This window comes from Colossoma macropomum, unplaced genomic scaffold, assembly GCF_904425465.1.
Source record: "Colossoma macropomum unplaced genomic scaffold, Colossoma_macropomum, whole genome shotgun sequence".
Lineage (NCBI taxonomy): Eukaryota > Metazoa > Chordata > Actinopteri > Characiformes > Serrasalmidae > Colossoma > Colossoma macropomum.
In genome coordinates, this window is record NW_023494786.1 from 7021511 (window position 1) to 7042099 (window position 20589).

General features: G+C 39.0%; 1 protein-coding gene and 1 long non-coding RNA gene across 3 annotated transcripts; one reads left to right on the forward strand and one right to left on the reverse strand.

Moving 5' to 3' along the window:
• Nucleotides 1-271: 271 nt before the first annotated feature.
• diabloa (diablo, IAP-binding mitochondrial protein a) lies at nt 272-3927 on the reverse strand. Of its 2 annotated transcripts, none has more exons than XM_036559046.1 (6): nt 3582-3927; nt 3133-3262; nt 2062-2184; nt 1805-1915; nt 1172-1268; nt 272-1072 (listed from the first exon to the last, which is right to left on the reverse strand). In XM_036559046.1, the coding sequence occupies exons 1-6, from the start codon at nt 3707-3709 to the stop codon at nt 867-869; spliced, it is 795 nt and encodes a 264-aa protein (XP_036414939.1). In that variant the 5' UTR covers nt 3710-3927; the 3' UTR covers nt 272-866. The 2 variants fall into 2 exon arrangements, with proteins under 2 accessions (XP_036414939.1, XP_036414931.1); XM_036559038.1 differs by having other exon boundaries at nt 2062-2187.
• Nucleotides 3928-4056: 129 nt separating this feature from the next.
• Nucleotides 4057-13470, forward strand: LOC118799303. The gene is made up of 3 exons (XR_005006108.1): nt 4057-4262; nt 6317-6389; nt 11521-13470. It is a non-coding gene; the product is annotated as an uncharacterized LOC118799303 (long non-coding RNA).
• The last annotated feature ends 7119 nt before the right edge of the window (nt 13471-20589 follow it).

Here is a 20589-nt window from a genome sequence, read left to right on the forward strand (position 1 = left end):
AAATTAGTTTCTCTTTACCTACATGTGGTAAATACAGACCTCACAGATGTAACTGTAATCATAAAAGAAAATAACACTTAATTAGATATTATGTCTTAACTCACCATTTACTTCACTCCAAGACAATGAAATCACTTTTCCAGGCTTAATGTAAAAACAGTAGCTTAAAGCACCACCTACTTAAATAATCCTTTTCAAGTTTTTGAAAGGTTGTTGCAGTAGTGAGGTGGTAGTGGATGTGTGGTACATTAATGCAGGTACAGAGAGAAAATAAGTAGAAAAATAAGGTTTATTTGTTCATACAAAGTTGCAGCAATACATTTCCATTCTTTAATTATTTCACAAACAACTGTGCACAACTGAACAAATGACAATGCATCTTAGTTCAAATTAGTTCAAATACACAAACATGAGCGATTCTCACGTGATTCTCAGCTTGTCCAACCAACCTACATTTCCATTTCAGTGTCTTTCCAAGGTGTTTTTCTTTTCCTTTACAAAATAGACACATAACTTAACAAGATGACTAGACATTGTGTCATGCCTTTTTCACCACTAAGCATTTTGGCTTAATTAGAATGCTAACTGAGCAAAAGATATTATTTCTTCAATGACAAAATCTAATCTAAGCCTTACAGCAAAAATCTGTACGATTCCTTCTTAGAACCAGCTTGAAATGAACCATAAATGCATTCTACATTCTAGCTCGTGATACATTTGAACCAGGACCTCAGCATGGATCAAACAATTCAAACTCGCTGGTTTCCACAGCCATGCTCCTCCAGCAGTGTGCGTTCAGGCAGCTGAAGGGCACTACGATGCTCTATATGAGCGAACTTAAATACAGTTCTTCCTAAGAAGTCCTTTCAGTCTTCGCGGAGGTAGGCCTCAGGTATATCCTCCAAGTCATGCAAGTTGATGCTGGAAGCGTACTCAGCCATTCTCTGGATCTCATCAGCTTTAGTCTCGGCCAGACTCTTCTCTGCTGCCAGACGGATTTTCCTCATCTCCTCCACCTTAGACTGCGCCACCTGCAGGCTGGTCTTTAAGGCAACGGATGCATGTTCCGCTCCTGCAAATGGAATAGTGCAGGGTCAGTTAACCGAAACCACAATTATCAACAGCGAAAAAAGATTTTTCTACTAGAGACATTTAGCTTATAAATACATACCTGAATTGTAAGCTGCCTCGGCTGACAACTCACAGATCTTGATGGCATTCATCCAGTTTGACTCAAAGCGCTTGCACTCATCCAGCCTGTCACTAACCTGTTGAAAGAAAGAAAGACTCAATGAGTTCTGCAACTCATAACAGAAGTCAATGAAACCTACAACTCTCTATATAAAGAGAGCCAAAGATTTTTTACTATAACCTCTATAGATTTAATAGAACCAACTCTGTGGAATCAGTCACTTTTGAGTAATGTCAGTCATTATTTCTAAAGCATTACAGCCAAATAAGATGTAATCAAAAAATGAGTAACATAGTAATTCATGTGTTGGTAAGTGACTACTTTTTGCCCACACAGTTGGTCCTAACATAACTACAGGGTAGGCCATGACTGATTTACTTTTTCCCCCCATTCCTGGACCCGGAGTGGCCCTGCACATTCATCTGCTTTCCTTGCTTTCAAACACACCTCTTTTACATTATTCATTAACTTGCTAATTCACAAGCCCTTGGTGAGGCTGAAATGGGAGTGTTTGGTGAGTTACAGCAGAGGACACATGAAACTGTGCAGTGCTTTGTCCTCCAGGGCCAGGACTAAGATACAGTGCCATAGAATAAACATGTTGAACATTACCTCTACTCGCTGGCCAATGATGACTTGCCAGATGCTGTCTTCCTCTGCAGGTGTAAGTTTTCCTATTGAATCCAAATAGCGCTTCTGAAGAGCAATGAGGGTGTGCAAAGCCTGAGAAAAAGACAAAAAAGGTGTAAATTATTACACCCTATGTTCTGGAAAACACTCTTCAATATAAGAAAAAGATCTTTCGAGCTAAATTCTCATGATACAAACCAAAAAGAATACTAAATATGCCACAGGTTACAAGCACATACCTTTGAATAGCATGTAAGGGCATCCACAAGGGCCAGAGTGGTCTGGGAAAGGTAGGTGTTGGCGCTGTCTGTGACCAGGCAGGATGCCCGCCGAATGAGAGATTCATGTGAGAGGTTTTCCACCTGCTGGAAGAAAAAGACCCCACATCTTTAGCTTATGCTACATTTCATTATCACGCTTGAGTATGTTTACTAAGAACTGCCCTCATGTTGAGGTTGAGTGTCCCATTCAATGCATACTGTTCATACATTTCTGACTACAGATGGGCATTGATGAGTGTCAGTATTGGGCCAATATCAGCAGCAAAGGCTAATCTGAAAATCGGAGGGGGAAAAAACTGTGAATGCTGTAGCAAATCTAGCTTGAAGTAGCACACGCACTCACATTACTGTTAGCTGTGTATTTCTTGTGGGGCTGTAGAGTGATGGAGTAGTTTGAACATGATAGCTGACTTTTAGATGCTCATCTTCAGTGAAGTGCTTCAATTAAAAAAAAAAACCTTATTTTAAAGCTTAGTAGTTTAGACAAGAAATGTTGGATCAGTTTCGGGTGATACTCAAGGTTTCAAAATGAAAAGCAGTAGAATGCCATCACTAAATAAAACGCATGACAACCTCAGTTTGTCTTTTGTGCATTTCTTGAATTTGCCCAGAAGTTGCTTGAACTGTTCCAGAGTTTGTGCTTGCATTTTTACAGAGCCCCTTGCAGTATTTCTGCTTTCCCTTGCAATAGTTCTATTTATCCCTTCAGATTTTTTGCATTCCTTTGCAAACGCTTTGCAAAATCCATTGCATTTGCAAGAGAATGCAAAGTTATTGCTAGGGAGCGCAGTCATTACATTTTCTTTGTTTGTTTTCACCACATCCCCTTTGGGGCCTTGTACCACATTTGTAATAAGAAATTTCTTTTGTATTTTCTTTCTGGTAATGAAACTAATTCTGTTTATTATTATTATTATTATTATTATTATTATTATTGCTACTCACTACTTGTACTTATTTTCGATGCCAGGAAGGAAAAAAACGAAGAAATACAGTAAATGACACTTAAAAATGACTGTATTCTCCTACCTGTGCGAAGGGAACTGCGCACAATCCGCTCCCAACGCTGAACGTCGCTGCTTCTGTCCGTGTGACTGCGGGAGCGCGCAGCAGCTGGCGGACTGATTTCCTGTTGCTGCAGAGCGAGTTGCTCGCTCCCCTTCAGGCAAAACAAACACAACAATTTAGCACAAGCTAACAAAAAATTAAGACTTTACACAAGCTTCGCATCCCCTCATCACTAAATTACAACCGAATGGTAGCGCTAGAGGAACAATTTCACACGAACTAAAGTAACGTTAACCCAAGTCAGAGACAGCTCTGGTATCTCTTACAGGACGCCTGTCACGGTACTGTACTGTTACGTGCCGGACTTCTTTCCACGTACGCAACAACACACAAGATAAGGGAACGTCTGCGTCCGCACAAAGAGTTAAACCCATAAAATAATTCCAAATGTATATTTTAAAGATATTTACCTGAATAGGTTCAAGCATGCAGCAGCTCGGCGGATCGCAGCCATGTTTGCTTCGCTGTGAAGGAAGTCGGTCCGGCTGTGAAAAAGGCCCCTGGACACACACAGCCCGCAGTGTCTGAACGCCTGCATTTTTCTGTACTGGTTCTGTGCTCTTACCGACTGACAGACTGACTCTCTACTTCTTCACTCTCTCAGTTTTATCTTCGCTGCCCTGTTTAAAATAGTATCAGTTTCGGCAAATTAAAACTTTTTAAAGGTATAAAGTCGGCACCAAAATTATTCAGTGTTCAAAAAACCTCGAAAGCCTGTCTTTTTAGCTGTTCTCAGTGAGTCTGGAATGTACAGATTGCCAGGCCCGTATTTATACGCTGAGGAGGCGCTGTTGACCTCCGTTCGGGTAGTTTATTGACCAGTGTACTCTAACTGCAATCACAAAGTGGTCGATTTAAGTTCAAGGAGAGACGTGCTTGACGCACAAGTTAAACACCGCGTCAGCAGAAAAGCCTTGGTGGTCCACTAACGAGCTGGGTCTTTTTAGTAAACAGATTGTGGGACAAAGGCTGACGAACACGCCAGTCCCCTATCAGTACAAGCAGCAACGGACAATGAACAGCACCCAAAACAAAACACGACCAGTCTACGTGCACATAACTTAATCCAAAGGTGCAGAATAGGATAAGAGGTAAGGGACACTGCTGTTGGACACTTAACGCTTGGAGGTTATCCAGCTCTAATGGAAAATATATACCTCTCCCAGGACAAAGCAGGTTATGCACTGTCAAAAGCCAGATTTAGGGACTGATTTTTCAAACTCTCTGCACAGTTCATTCACTGTGATGTGAACAAACTCATCCAGAGTCATTGATGTGAGGTGGTGCACTGTAGAGAAACCTGGCAGCCCAGATTTTCTTCACGGTGGTAGTGAAGGGAACCAGGGGTCGCAATGTTTACTACGCAAATGCAACGCAAACGTAATGCTGATGTAATACTGGCAATGGTGAAATAGTGGTAAATCTGAATAAATGCTAGAATAGTACTAGTTTGCCTTGCATCTCCTTGCATGTACCTCTCTGTGTTTTTTCTTTTTTTCTTTTTATTTTCTTTTCATTTTTGAAACCTTTAGAGGCATTAAAAGCTTTGGATGCCTCGTTCCAGTCACCACCATTGTCATGGTCATTCAGCTGATCCTGAAAAATTCCCCTCCATGTCAAATGTATTGTGTACCCAATAATTCACCATGGTTATGCTTCAGTATGTGCAGCCATTTGTTTCTTAGTTGGTGCAAATCAAAAGTAAACTGTTTAGAGCTTTTACATTTGCAGTCTTTGTCGCTGCCAGTTAGCTGTTGCATTCAGAGATGTGTCTGTGCATTAGGGAGAAAGACAGAATGTTAAACATTATTCAACAGAAATAGTCTCCAAAGAAAACATATTTTTTTCAACATTTAAGAGTAAAATTAAATGCATGCAGGGTGGAGAGGTACATGCAAGAAATCGTATATGCATTGTTTCAGATTTACTTTACTATATTATCATCATTACATGCAAAAACATGCAAAAAAAGTTGGGTAGGTTCTCTGGTGGTATTGGGTAGTAAATAAAATTGCTATATTTGCATTGTAGACATTGCAACCCCTGGTTCTTATCACCACCACTGTAAAGAAATCTGAGTTGGCAAAGATCTCTGTAATGTACTATTGCACATTGACCACTCTGAATGACTTTGTTTACATCTCAGTGGTTTAATTATGCAGACATTTTGAAAAATTGGTGGAATTCTCCTGACCTTAGAGAGTTAACAAGCTAAATTTAGATTTCAGGTTGACTTTAATTTTAGTTTGACTAAGGCTCCCCCTCTGGTGCAAATGAAAAGCAGACATACTGAATACTGGACAACAAAAATGTTGCTGTTTATTGATTATTTGGTTCTGATTTATTTTTTGCTCAAAATTGCTTATTCTTTTATCGCTAATCATTTTTGTAAATGACTTAGAGATGCCATTAATACTTGGGCGGCTCGGATGATTTAGGGGAGCAGTGGTTCTTGAGGTGTGTATTTCTGTGCATATTTTCCAGTTTGCTAGGAATAAATGTGGAGATCACCTGTGACTACAGCTTTGTAACCTCAGCATTGTTTGGTGTATACAGTATGTCAATACTAGATTATATCATCAATAATTATTTTTTTGTAGCTTGATATTAATTAAAATAAATTCATATTCTCAGATGACCATGTTTACATCCCTTTATGTATAAACCACACTCTTAAAAAATGGTTCTTCATGGGTTCTTTAGTAATGACAGTGGTTCTGTATAGAACCACGAAGACTTAAAGAACGATTTGCATGCTTAAAGGCTTCTTTGCATCGTGAAGTGGTTCTTCAGATTGATGGAGAAAATGTTGTACAATAGCAGAACCCTTTTCGGTGCTATAGTGTAGTGTACAAAAAGTGTTTTTTCTCTTTTTTTTAAGAGTGTACACAGATATTCTGTTCTATAAAGAACAAAAACAGATTTAATTAAAATGAAAAAAAATCAGAAATTACTGCTTTAGCGTTTCAAATGTATTATTATTCTCTATAAAGCTTTCTGTAATAGTTAATGGTCAAAGTTTTGATTAGGAAGATGATCAAGTAAAGAAATAAGATAAGTGCAAATCAGTCAAGAATGACACCGTGCAGAGGGGCCACCTCTGCAATAAGGCCAGATAACAAATGTATTCTCTGCATTGTTGTAGATGGCTCATTCACCACCCAACACAGTCACAACAGTGTGTACAGAAGATAACACCCTCAACAGAAGAGTCCACGGTAATACACAGAATTCAAACACTTCGACAGATAAGACAGTTGATGAAACATTGATTTTTTTTCTCAAATGTGCAGCACTGTCGATTTCGCCTGGGTCCATCAGGTCACTTGATGTCAAATCACAAAGGCTTGACACTATGCTTTATAGATCTTGGAGGCACTACGTAAGAGGATACAAAATAACGTCAGAGGTGGAGGCTTGGCCTTCTTTGTTTGCTGAAAATACTGCAGGGAAGGAACATTTGTAAAAGCCAAAGCCATCACTGACCATTTTATGTTTTAAAGGTTGTATTTCATTGCAGACTTAGTGGTGAAACATGCACTTTTAACAATTTGTAACTAGATTATTGGTGGTTTGTTTTCAGTCAACAGTACGTTTAGTTTTGACCTTTCTTCAGACTGTTTTCCCATTGCAAATGGTTTTGTTTTTATTTTTAAAAAATTAGACTGTTCAGGTATAAACCATGAATGAAATAAGTGTTTTTACGCTATTCATTCACTGGCCACGTTATCAGTAACACCTACTTTGTATCTACACTCTTTGTCCTGTTTATCAGGTATATGTGCCATATAGCTGCACTTTGTAGTTCTACGATTACAGATAGTAGTCTGTCTGTTTCTCTGCGTAGCCCCGCTTTACCCTGTTCATCAGTAGTTAGTACCCCCACAGGACCACAACTGTGCAGATGTTATTAACGGGAAACAGACGGACTGTAAACTGTAATAGTGGAGCTACAAAAATGCATCCATATAGTGAGTGGACCTGATAAAATCAACAGTGATGGTAGATACACAGTAGATGTACATTATAGAGAGAGCAGTAAGTGGATGTTCAAAAGTTTGTAGACGCCTGCTTATCCAGTGTTTTTCTAAAATAATATGGATTTTTTGCCCTCTTTGCTGCACTAACAGCCTCAGGGAAGATTTTACATTAGATGTTGGAACATTGCTGTGAGGATTTGATTGCATTCAGTCACAAGAGCATTAGTGAGGTCAGACTGTCATGTTGGATGGAGTTCTGGATCAAAAATGCCATTTCAGCTTATCCCAGAGGTGTTGAATGGTGCTCCAGCACTCCAGAGAACACAGTTCCACAGCTCTAGCTGATGGTTTGCATCATGCATGGTGACCTTAGGCCCGAGTTCAGCTGCTCCAGAGTGTCCCATTCTATTGGCAGTGCTTTTCTTTTGAGATGGCACAAGCAGTGTGTGTGCAATTGAATGCCTGTGACAGGAATTGGTACACCTTACAGTAGCTAAATGCACTAATTAGAGGGAGTGTCTGGATACTTTTGGACATATAATGCATGTCAAATAACTGAGGCTTTACAACACCCATTACAAAGCTTGGAGCCACTGTCTAAGATGATACAAAGTGATCTCAGAGCCACTGCTTAAGCGCATGTTCATACTCTCCTAAAAAGATTGTTCTTCAAGGGTTCTTTAGTAAAGAAAATGCTTCTATACACTGATCAGGCATAACATTATTTGTTTCTACGCTCACTGTCCATTTTATCAGCTCCACTTACTATATAGGTGCACTTTGTAGTTCTACAATTACAGACTGTAGTCCATCTGTTTCTCTGCATACTTTGTTAGCCCTCTTTTACTCTGTTCTTCAGTGGTTAGGACCCCCATGGACCCTCACAGAGCAGGTACTATTTGGGTGGTGGATCATTCTCAGCACTGCAGTAGCACTGATGTGGTGGTGGTGTGTTAGTGTGTGTTGTGCTGGTCTGAGTGGATCAGACAAAGCAGTGCTGCTGGAGGTTATAATGTTATGTCTAATCGGTGTATATAGCATCATGATTAAAGGGTTTGCATGATTAAAGGGCTTCAGATTGATGGAGAATGTGGTACAGATGGTTATATATATACAGCACATTCTTCATCAATCTGAAGAACACTTTCATAATGCATAGAACCCTTTAATCATGCAATCATCCATAGTTCTATATAAAACCATTTTTTTTACTAAAGAACTCTTAAAGAACCGTCTTTATTAAATGTGTAGAATGCAAATGGATGCAAATATGCAACAAGGAAGGAGAGTCTTTTTAGTATTTCTAAAAAGATTTTCCATAATTTTATAACTATCAGTGTGGGCACCTTTGAAGACAAACTGATAGAGGTTCTTTAAATGCATTTGCTTTTACATCCAAAGAACCCCTTTTCCACATAGAGAAATGGCAAGTGTTTTTTCATATTGCCTTCACCACACTTATGTAGGTGTCAGGATAATGTTAACATTAATACAAGTGGGTGATTTGATTATATGAGCCCTAGAGTTGAAGTGCATGAGGGGCCAAATTGGGTTAATGGTTGAGAGCACACTAGCCTGCCATGCTTGTTTTGCATGGTGGGCTTATAATTAACAGAGATAGTGACGGACTGTTTAGAAGGGCTGCTTTGAGAAACACCTAACGGCCATAACCAGCAAACTGAAAGGCACAGAGACGTAGATTTGAAGTTGCTCTGATCTCTTTAGACCAAACCTCACAGTTATTTGGCAGTGGTTCATTTTGATGCTACATTAGAAAAACCATGAAGTATAGCCATGGATTGTTAATAATGAAAGTCAGTCATTTTGCTAACGGCTGTAGGATATGTTAAGTTCAATGGCAGAATGAACTGATATCGGGACATTCTGGCCGCAGTCCTGGCTGCCTCTGCCTGGAAAGTGTACCCTGTGTCCATGTGGAGCTTTCAGCGTGATAATGACTGTGCGCTTACCACTAAATCAACAAAAATAGTTGATTGAGAACAAAAGCCACATTTTGCAATCATTATTTTAATCTCTCTTTAATCTGCTCTTTAAAATACCTTGGTCTTTTGAATCATTTCTTTATCAATCATACCTGATAAAGCCAATTGGTCTGAATTGATGAGATCAGTTCTAAAAGATAGACTTGAAAAACATCAGAGTGTGTTTTCATGTCTAATTAACCCTTAAAGTCTGCCCACTATCAAAATTCACCTTTTTACCTAATTACAGTGCTTCGCCAAAGTATTCACCACCCTTAAAATCAAAGTGATATGCTCTTAAAGTGAATTTTTAAAGTCAGGATTCATTATTTGTCAGCAGATCTTTAAAAAAAAAATGCAGCTTGCATAAGTATTCAACCCCTTCATACTAGTACTTTAAAGAACCACCTTTTGCTGCATAAACAGCTTTAAGTCTGTTGGCTAAGTTTCTACCACCTTTGTACATTGTTTGGAAGTGATTTTTACCCATTCTTCCTGGCAGATTTGCTCCACGTTGTTCAGGTTGATTGGCTAATGCTTGTGGACTGCAAAAACAGATTCTCGATTGGACTGGACTTGGCCAAATATAGAACATTCACCTTTTTGTTGTTTGACCACTCCTGTAATCCTGTGCTTTGGCCTTAAACACAGGATCACTATGCTGCTGAAAGGTAATGTTTCTCCCAAGCTTTAGTGTTTTTTAGCAGACTGAAGCAGGCTGTCTTGCAGTATCTCCCTGTATTTTGCACCTGAGATCCATCCTTCATTTTTAACATGTCCAGTCCCTGCTTAGGAAAAGCATGCCTACGACATGATGCTGCCACCCCTGTACTTCACTGTTGGGATGGTGTTTGTTGAGGAATGAACAGTGTTAGGTTTTTGCCACACATAGCATTTTGAATTTTGGCCAAAAAGCTCCAATTTTGTCTCATCTGACCACAAAACCTTATCCTACATTTTAACTGAGCCACTCTGGTGCTTTCTGGCAAATACCGGGTGTGCTGTAATGTGGCTGTGGCAGTGAGTTTGATGTAGCTTGAACTCTGTATCTCATTCAGAGTGATTGTTGGCATCTCTATGGCTTCCCTATCAAGTCCGCTTCTTGCTCTAATGCTGAGTTTTGAGGGATGGTCTTGTCAAGGCAGTGCCTGGGTGGCATGATGCAGTTTCCATTTCCTCAGAGTTGATCCAACACTTCTTACTGGGATTTCCAAGCACTTAAATATTATTGTGTAGCCTGATCTTGTGCATGTATAATGTATGTGTATGTATAACTAGGAGCTTCCACTGCTGGAGCTTGTGAAGAGAAGAAGAGCCAATGCAAACAAGAAGAGAGTTGCAATAGTTCAGGCAGCTAGAGATGAAGGCGTGAATAAGAGTTTCAGCAGCAGATTGAGAGAGGCATGGTTTCAATTTGGCAATATTTGCGCAGGTGGACAACAGAAGTTTTAACAACAGACCTAACATGGGCATCAAATGAAAGAGTCGAGGGTTTTATTAAGGGGTTTATTGAAGGTTGATGTAGATCAAGTAAGGGTGACTTCAGTCTTATCGCTGTTACGTTTCCTCCAGTTTTTGGTATCAGGCAAGTTTCCAAATGACTAAGGGGTGGATTTTTAATGGATGATGGCAGAGGTGGAGGAAGTACAGCCTGTGAGAGTGATGAACTGCTTTGTACCTGGTAAGTAAGATGTGAACCAGTACAGGGGAAGAGCAGTCAGTGCCCAGCTCACACAGTCTTGACAGGAGGATTTAACGACACAATGTATCAATAGCTGTGCTTAAATCAAGTAATATAAGAATTCTAACAGCACCAGCACCTGCAGACACAAAGATCATCATGACCCTAATCAAAGCAATTCCAGTGATGTGGAATGGATGGAATTCTGACTGGAAAAGTTCAAAGAAATTATTGGTTTTTGAATAAACTTGGAGTTATTTGGGAACGACTTGTTTGAGAACTTTTGACCAAAATATAAGATTAGAGTTTGGATTGTTGTTATTAAAGTTTTATGCACTTAGGCCAGGTTTTTTGAGTATGAGACTAACTGCAGCAATCTTATAGACAGAGAGAAACAGTAATTGATTAACGAGTTAAGAGACAAGGGCGGGTAGGCAAGCTTTAGTTAAGGTTTAGGGAGGAGATCACGGGAGCAGTTGGTAGTTTTAGACGTTGTAATGATATCAGATATGAAAGAAGAATCAACAGCATTTGTACTGCAGATGAATCTGATGACTTTTAAGGGGATTGTATACTTATACAAGGCATTGTAGTTCATGTCTCAGGTCGCATCAAGCACATCAAATATATCATTTCAAAGACAAAATTCTTATTTTCCCATGATCTTTTATCAAAATGTGATAACTTTACGCTTCTTTTTTTTCAGTGTTTCACTTGAAAATACGTCACGGTATGGAAGGAAAATGCATCATGACTTCTGATTCACACTGGCCCTTTATCAAAGTGGCGTGGAAAAGAGTGCAGATTTGACCGTCGTGAATGATATACGAGCTACTCCATGACTGATTTAGGAAACTGCTGTACAATGATGAAACAAGCAGTGATTTGGGTGCAATAGGCTAGTTGCACAAGATGGCACTTCCAGTATTTCAGCAATGTGTGCACAACAGCATCCGGTGGTGTCTCATCTGGTACTACACATTGAATTTCTACACAACATTTTGGCTGGATCTGCCTAAAGATCACGATATCCTCATCAGCACGATGATATATACTTGTAGTATATACATGTTCTCCTACAATGCTGCATCACTTTTGTGCAGTGGCAGCAGACTCTGCAGCTTCTCTTTAGCGATGTGCTACTAGAATCATGTACAGAAAACACTTGTGATGAACTTAATTGTCGTGGGAGTGAAATTTGTACATGATTATAGTTGCAAACTACTTAAGAGAAGCAGCAAAATCTGCCCCTCACAAATGTGATGTATCACTTCTGGTAAAGCAGAACTCTTCTGCAGTGCTTTTGGTATTTACGGTAGAGTTTTCTGTCTTTGCAGAAAAAAAAATGGTGTGGGTGGGGGTTTTGTACATGATTGAGAAGTAAGGCAAGTTGAGGGCAAGTATGAATTACACGAAGTCTGAACATAAGCAATAAATGTATGCTGGTAATGTAACGTGATTTGAGAGTGGATCTGCAATAATACTGTCTACATTTCACATTAACTTTAAAGGATAGCAGGCGTCCAACAGCTAAATGTTATTGATTGAACTTTCCTTCTTAATTATATAAATCGCCACCTACATTCTGAAGCCCTACTCTCTTTTACTCATTGGTGCTGATGAGAACATCTGAATGATGTGATATACAAGGAAGTGATGCCCTAATTCATGCGGATGTCTTGATAGTGAGCCAATAAAAGAAAAGTGATCAGCAGCTCATGAGCCAATAGTTGTCCTCACAGGCAGAGCTTGGAGTCGAGCAGGATGTGCACTGCCCCCCTACTGGACAGAGCTGAAATATGTTTATAGAGTTAAAATCACAACAATTGAAAAGAAAAAAAATGTAAAATTAACAAAATGTTGTGGCCTTTTTTTCAGATAAAGTGATGTGATGGTGTGTTGTGGTTATTTTTATAAAAATCTGGCTACTTGAGCCATACTGTCATGTGAAGAAGTAAGTGCACCCCATAAAATGTTTCTCTTTCAGTATTTGATCTTTATTTGAACAGCATATATAGATAAGTGTTATGTAATAGAACAAATAAATAATAGAAATTTGACATAATAATGAACTGAGATGTCATTTTTGTCCATTGAAAAAGGAAAAAGTAAATACACCCCTGGCTTCAGGAACTGGTATTGCCCCCTTTGGCAGAAACAACTTTATGTAAGTTTCCTATAACTTTTTCTGGCATCTAATGGGAAAAAAAGATTTGCCCACTTCTCTGTGCAGAATTCTTGTAACTGTGTAATGTTTGAGGGTTTTCTTGAATGTAAAGCCCATTTAAAATTATCCCACAGCATTTCAATGGGGTTCAGATCTAAGCTTTGACAAGGCCATTCCATAACCCTCTGTTTCTTCCTATTGAGCCATTTCTTGGTGGCTTTACTTACATATTTGGGATCATTATCCTGTTGGAAGGTCCACTTCGTCAGCTTCACAGATTTTCACAGATGGTCTCACATTCACCTCAATCAGTCTCTGCTATGAAAGAGAATTCATTGTCAATTCTATAAGTGCAAGTTGGCCAGGCCCTGAAGCAGCAAAGCAGCCCCAAAACATACCATTTCCACTACCATGTCTTACAGTTGGTGAAAGAGTCTTCTGATCAAATGCTGTCTCTGGTTTTTGCCAAACATGGCTTCTGGTACTGTGTCGAAACAACTGTTCAGAAGTCCTGGTTCTAGCCTAGATGTTCAGTCTTTTGTCTTGCCTTGATGTTCCTTTTAGGCACCAAAGCTTCCTCTTGGTGGACATCCAATGTAGGCCAAATTCGTGCAGTCTTTTTCTAATGGTAGATGCATGCACTTTCAACAGTGACAAGAGCTAAGCTGCAGATCCTGCAATTAAATTTTAGGGTTCTAAAAGACTTCTTTTAGCATCTTATGGTTTGTTCTCAGTTTAAATTTGCTGGGGGTGGCCTGGTCTGGACAAGGTGGCAGTGATTTTAAATCTTCTCCACTTGTAGATGATCTTCTGGCCAGTGGAATGATTGATTTCTAGCATTTTGCATACCTTCTCAAACCCCTTCCCAGACTCATAAGCATCTACAACTTTCATTCAGAAGGCCTCAGAGAGCTGTTTGGATCTAGGCTTGATGATACCACACACTTTAATAACAAGATCAAACCAGACTAGATATCTGAGGTTTAAAGAAGATGCGTTCCTCAAAGATACTCTCTAATGATGTTTCTATTCATTAACACCTGATCAGATGCACCTGATTTCAACCTTTTTCACTGTATGTACTGTTAAAATGTAAATGTGAATGTTCATGAGTGGGTTTAGTCATTTGACTTTGGTTAACCAGATTTGGTTTGGTTAATGTCCATGTCTGAAAATTTAAATTTCCTTCGGTCCCACATGTTCTCTGAGTTAGGTGTAATGGGCACAAATAGAAGTTCAGCTAAGGTATAACAATACAAAATTTCTTCACTTTAGACCAGGGCTGACCAAAATTGGCCCATGAGGACGTTAGATTTATACTGCCAAGAAGGTACCCTAATCCCATCCCCTCACACAATGAGAACAAATATATGTTCATGCTATATACAACTTGCTAAATTATTATTTTTCTTCTCAAATTATTTTAATGTATTTTAGAAACAAAACGTGTAGTGTTATGAACTGCTGTTTTAAAACTCGATTTGAAACATACCTTTGTATATCGTTTTGTCTTTTCTGGGACTCGGCCCACCACAAACATTGCACTTTGGCCCCCAAGACAAAAACTTTGGGCACCCCTGCTTTAGACCAAGTTAAACGATTCTGTGGCATTTTTCCATGTCATACTACATAATACATAAATGGGTTATAGTATAATTGGAAATTTAGCATCAAATAATGCTCTGAGAATAAATACATGTGGGCCAATGCCTAAGTGTGTTGCTGTTGGCTATATCTACAGGCTTAGGCCTATTTTAAATGCTTCCACGAATGACTTGCACTCTTGCACAGGGTATTTATACAGAGTGAAACTGCTACAACATCCTAGTTAAAGCTATAATTTTTAACTGAGAATACAAAAGATACTTTTGGCAATAATTTAAACCACCTATTGTATGGAGTGATGATTATGAAGGGTAGAGGTATCTCTCCAGGGTCTAATCAGAGCTAAAAGTCTTTAATTGGGCATTTGCTTTCCATACTAAATTGGTCTTATTACCAAGGGTGCAGCTGATGGTATACTGAATGTCATATTGCCAAGCAATCCTCTAATGATGCTCTTGCGTAAGAAAGAAGGCTTAATAATTGATGACCATCTTAATTATTCTCACAACATAATATGTAATTAACCACATAGGATTTCAGGAAACTGTGTTAGAGTCACTGCATTTTACTTTCATAATGCAGTCTGGCATTAGGCCTGTGCCCATTGTGAAATTTCCACCACTGTCCAGTAGTAATGCCCCTCAGCCATTTTCTATTGGACAGATATGTGGATAAACATTGTAAAATAAGCTGCCTGAAACGGTACTGAAACTTGCAAAAGAACTTATACAACTAAGTTAAACACAAACACACACCAGTATTTACAAACAGGAATAGCAAATGAAAAATGCAAATAAAACAATATTTTTTTGCAAAATTATGCATGATGTTCCTGATATGATCAGAGTATAATGACAGTGTGCATAAGCATGGATTAAATTTGTGGTTCCCAATGCCTGTGCTAACCATAACAGCTCACGCATTACTACAGTAAGCCTCGGTGAAGGTACACCATGTGATAACATGTTCTGAATACACTACACAGATGTCTCATACAGCATGATGGTAAACAGGAAACCCTGTGAGAGTCTCATCTTTTGTTCATTCATGTTTTAAAAAACCTCCAAATAAACAATTTTGAAAGTGGTTCCTATTGGAAAAGCTACTACTTGTAGATTGGATGTGGTTACAATTATCATATCAGTGAATCTGCTTGGAGTGCATGAAAGCTCTTGGTTTTGGGAAACTCCGTCCTCCGTCATGTGTCCTCCCTCTTTCGTTTCATTGTTAATTCTCTCACCTGCTAGTCAGCACACATGTAATTGAATATGGATATGATTGTGGTTTGAGTGATTTAATCTTAATCTGATTGCAATGTATGCCAAGGGTGTTTACATCTGCCTTTCCATGCAGAATCCGAACATGTCTTGCATTGTCTTGTCCACCGTTGTCGACATTGTGAGTGCTGAAAAACTCTTCCCTTTATTCTGGCCCCATTTGCCTCACCATAAGAAAGAAAAAGAGATATGTAGTAACATGCAATGAAATCAGGCAAAGAGCGGCAAAAGAGACTTTTGCTTTGGGTCCTGTTTATGAACTCAGGGATAAAAAGTTTTTGGAGCTTTAAATATTTAGCACTTTATAGTTTGAAAAGTAAAGCACAAAAAAAATGAAAAAATGAGACTTTGATTTACGAATGTACCACATGCCTTCACTTTGATAAAAAAAAAAAAAACTTGACTTAAATACAGTTGTCGTTCTGTTGATTTGCATAAGAAGCTGTTGATAAGTGAACACCGGAACTTGCTTGATACGTGAGCGCTGTGCAGGATGTATGTATGCAACTTTTACAATGGATTTATGAGGCCTTTTACAACATCAAGGGACTGATTTGCCGACTCAGACAACACCTGACCTTTCCTTCGAAACCTGCAGCAGAAAACAATAACAATCACGCTACTGAGTCAGCATCATGAAGCACAGGCTGGAACATACATTATGAGTACAGTATGTGCACAGGTCTTAGACAGCCACAAACACTGTAAAACTGTTGTCTTAACTGTAAGTTTGTTGTGCCAGTAAAAACACTATAATATTCAAATAAATACAAATGAACACAAATACAGTAAAATGTAACTTTATTTTGTTTTATCTTGTTTAGAAGAATACAGGTTTGGTTTCTGACTTCTAGGTTCACTCCAGCCTTTGTATTTGTCAAATTCCATCAACAGCACACCTGATTTTGTTTAATAAAGGATTGACTAGCTAAATCATGTATTGGATGGTAACTGTAAATACTGGACTCCCTCAAAGAGACATCTGGAAATGGTTAAGCTAACTTCTGACAGACAAAAAGGCCCAATCCCATTTCACCCTACCACTTAGCTCATAGCCCTCTGTTTTGTGCATTCACGTTTAGGGGTAGGGTGTCCCGATTTTTTGTTGAGATAGAGGGGTAGGGCGAAGTGTTAGGGCTACATGGCCCTCCAAACAGAGTGTTATGAGAAAAAAAGAAACACCAGCAAGATGGCTGCGCAATCGACCAAAGAAACACACAAATGTGAGTATTTTCTCTGGTAAAACATCACGATAACCATTCTATTATCTCAGTTTAATGTTATTTCAATGTATTATGGTCCTTTTGTACGTAACAAGCATAATAATCACTAGTTGTAAGCTGATTGCTCGGTGGCTAGCTAGCTAAATTTTCTGTTCCACCTTAAATGCCTGAGGCGCCAGAATACAACTGCTGCACCATTTAAGGTGGAACAGGAAAATTCGAATGAGAAGCTAGCGAATAGTTGACTTCAGCTTCATATCACTGAAGAATTAGGGGTGGGCGATAATAACTGATTCTCTTATCCCCCCTCTTTGAAGGCATATGATGTCCTAAATGTAACTAAAGCCCAGCAGCGAGGTTGCTGAACTTTACCATCCTCTGCTATCTCTGCAGACTGGTAACGTTGCCTACAGAGCACCGCTAGTAGCCTGTTAATGAAGCAATGTTCTTTTTTATTTGAGGGTCCCATTTGGTAGGGAAGATTTCAACCACTACCCACTGTAACTCAGTTCCAAGTGGCAAGGTGACACTCGAAAACAAGGGTAGGGGTAAAAATAGGAAATGGGGTTGGGCTAAAATCACACTGTTTTGTTTAGAGACGGCTTAATCATTTCTGTGAAAAGAATGTTTTAAATTCCCAAACCACCCAACATTAAATTATGTAATGAGAATTTTTTTCTAAGCAGCGGTATTAGAATGTGTAGCGGGGAAAATTGCCACTCAACATTGTCTTCTGGGTTTTTCAGACGCTTGAGGGCGCTCCTGAGTGAGTCCAAAATGAATGGGCTGCTATGAAGCGTTTGCACAAATTCATGGTTTGTTAATGCTCATTCATTTCTTATATACAAAAATGCAGTAACACTCTGAACACAGAACAGGATATAATATTTCAACACCGCCGTTATTTTTTTGAGTGCTTTTGAACCAAAGTTAAAGTGCCTTGTGTACATTCATGACTCAGTAAGAGTGAACCACTTCACTCAGCCAGTGAGCTGATCAGCTCGCCAACCAATCAGCACTCAGTAACATCAATGCTAGTGTCCTATGGCCCAAAAAGTAGGACTTTGAAAAAATGGAAAGATATAATCTGCTAAAAAACTGAAAGATATTGGTATTCTTTCTTTTATATCCTATAAAAGATTATATCTTTTTATATCCTTCTACTTTTCAAAACTAAAAGAAGGGTTTAGCTCAATTCACTCCCATTTATTGACTCGCTCATGGGCTGCCTCTGATGTTTGGCAGTCACTTTTTGATATAAGAGGAGAAATAGGAGGTGTCTAGGTTCCCCTTAAGCTGACTATTGAGGTATCTAGGTAGATACCTCCAAGTAAGCTCTCCCGTTGGCCAGGAATTAATGATCCGGACTGAAGGACCAATATATCATATAACCACTTACATACCTAGGAAATGACAGCGGAATCAACCAGTCACATTTGGATTTCCATTGAATATCATTCTAAACCCCGGGTCATCAGTCTTATCCACAAAGGGCTGGTGTGGCTGCAGGGTTTCATTCCAATAATGCAGGTGCTTTTTGGTTGAAATGAAAACTTGCAGCTACACCAGCCCTTTGTGGATAAGACTGGTGACCCCTGCTCTAGGACCTCTGGAAGTCCCAGATGTCACTGACCGCGAGTGAGCAGTAGCCTGAACAGTGCGTTTCATTCAGATGTAATCAACTGAAAACAGCAGTTGCTCTGTATCAGGGCTCTGTACTCAAGAAGTCACTGTAAACCTGCTGCAAGGTAAAATATATGTTAACGTCTGTTAGAAGCTTCAAATAAAGCATGGAATGTCTTTTAGAAGCTTCAAGTGTCCCTGAACGGCCAAATGTTCAATTGAATTGCTGTTAGCTTAGCGCTAACATCCTACTAGAATCCCATAAGAGCGCTATCAGAAATGAACATTATTTTAGGTGATATTCCTGTCCTTAACGAAAGGCATCTCTCTAATAGTAACAGTTCACCTCTGGTTGTTATAACGTACAAGTTACGTTTACGTGTATAAACATATAAATGCTTACTAATCACATTAATGACTGTACATCTTTTTTCTCAGATGGCCTAAGGCTGTGTTCAGACTTACAGCCCAAATCTGATTTTTGGCACATCCAGATTGTATCCAGATTGATTTTTGATAGTCTGGACAGCAAAAAACATATGAAGAAGTGGTTTGAAATGAAATTCCAATTTTTACAGATATGTCTCAGTCTGGACGATCTGGCCACTCAAATCAGATTTCAAAGTATCTTTTGCGTCACTCGCAACGACGATGTCAAATTCAGAGTGACGGAAGTGCTGGGATTCAAGAAGAGCACCTAAGATTCGTGTTTATGCCAGAGCATTTTGAAGTCTGCAGGGCCAGATGATGGCACCATGTCTCCTGCACCCGTGTTTGAAATCCGCATCACCATGTAGTTATTGACGCCTATGTTATTACCACCACAAATCATGCAGTGAGGTTGATAATGTCTGCACCCACAAATCTGATCTGATCACTTGCAAGTAACGTGTGGGCAGTTGTCTCGAAAGATCTGACCTGAGAAACACTCTGAACATAGCCTAAGACTTTTGCACAGGTGTATTTGTTCTCCTTTCTATACTAGAAATGCATCCTACACAACCTTTGAGTATAATCACATTCTATTCCCATCACTCATGATGAATAACATGAATGTTTATTCAATAGGCAAGCTGCAGGTATACATTTTTGTTTTGCTCCAACATAAACACAAAATGACAAAGTAAACTATCTCTTATGTTACAGAAATACAGTCTTATATCAACTTAAGCACCACCATGCAACTGCTCTGAAAACACAGGATGTGTTTGAGATGTGTTCTAAGACAATGGTCACAAACCCTCCTTCTGCAGAGTTCAGGTCCAGCCTGTAACTAACATGCTGCCCTCCAATACCAAACACTAATGCATCTAATCCAGCCAAATAAAGAACTTATGAAGAAGTGAATTAGCTGGAACAGATGTGGCAGATTGTGGCTGGAACTAGACTCCACGTGAAGGCAGATCTCCAGCCCCAGGGTTGGTGACCACTGCTGTAAGAACTTTGATATATTTATTCAGTCTTATGCAAAAGTTTGGCCACGTCTGGCCAAATTCCACGTTTGGTTGTTTTTCTAAGTGAAAATAAGTTAGCACATCATCTACAGGAGACTTAAATGTGGTGTTTTTGTTTCTACAAATATTTATGCACAATTTCTATTTATTTGCTGAGTTTAACATAATGGAACAAAATGAAACATAAAATAAGATGTGCCACATTTATGTTTTATTTTTTCCAATATAGTAAATTCTGCACATGAACAGTTATTGTGCATTAGAATGTTCAGAAGTGTGTTCTCGGTAGAGGATGTGTTCTCTTATTTCCACTTAGCAAATCAAGAAAAACATGCCATTTGACCAAACTTGTGTACACAACTGAAAAGCAGGATAATGTTTTAGTCACCATCTAAATAAAATGTTGTGTTTAGCTTGAAAAATGTA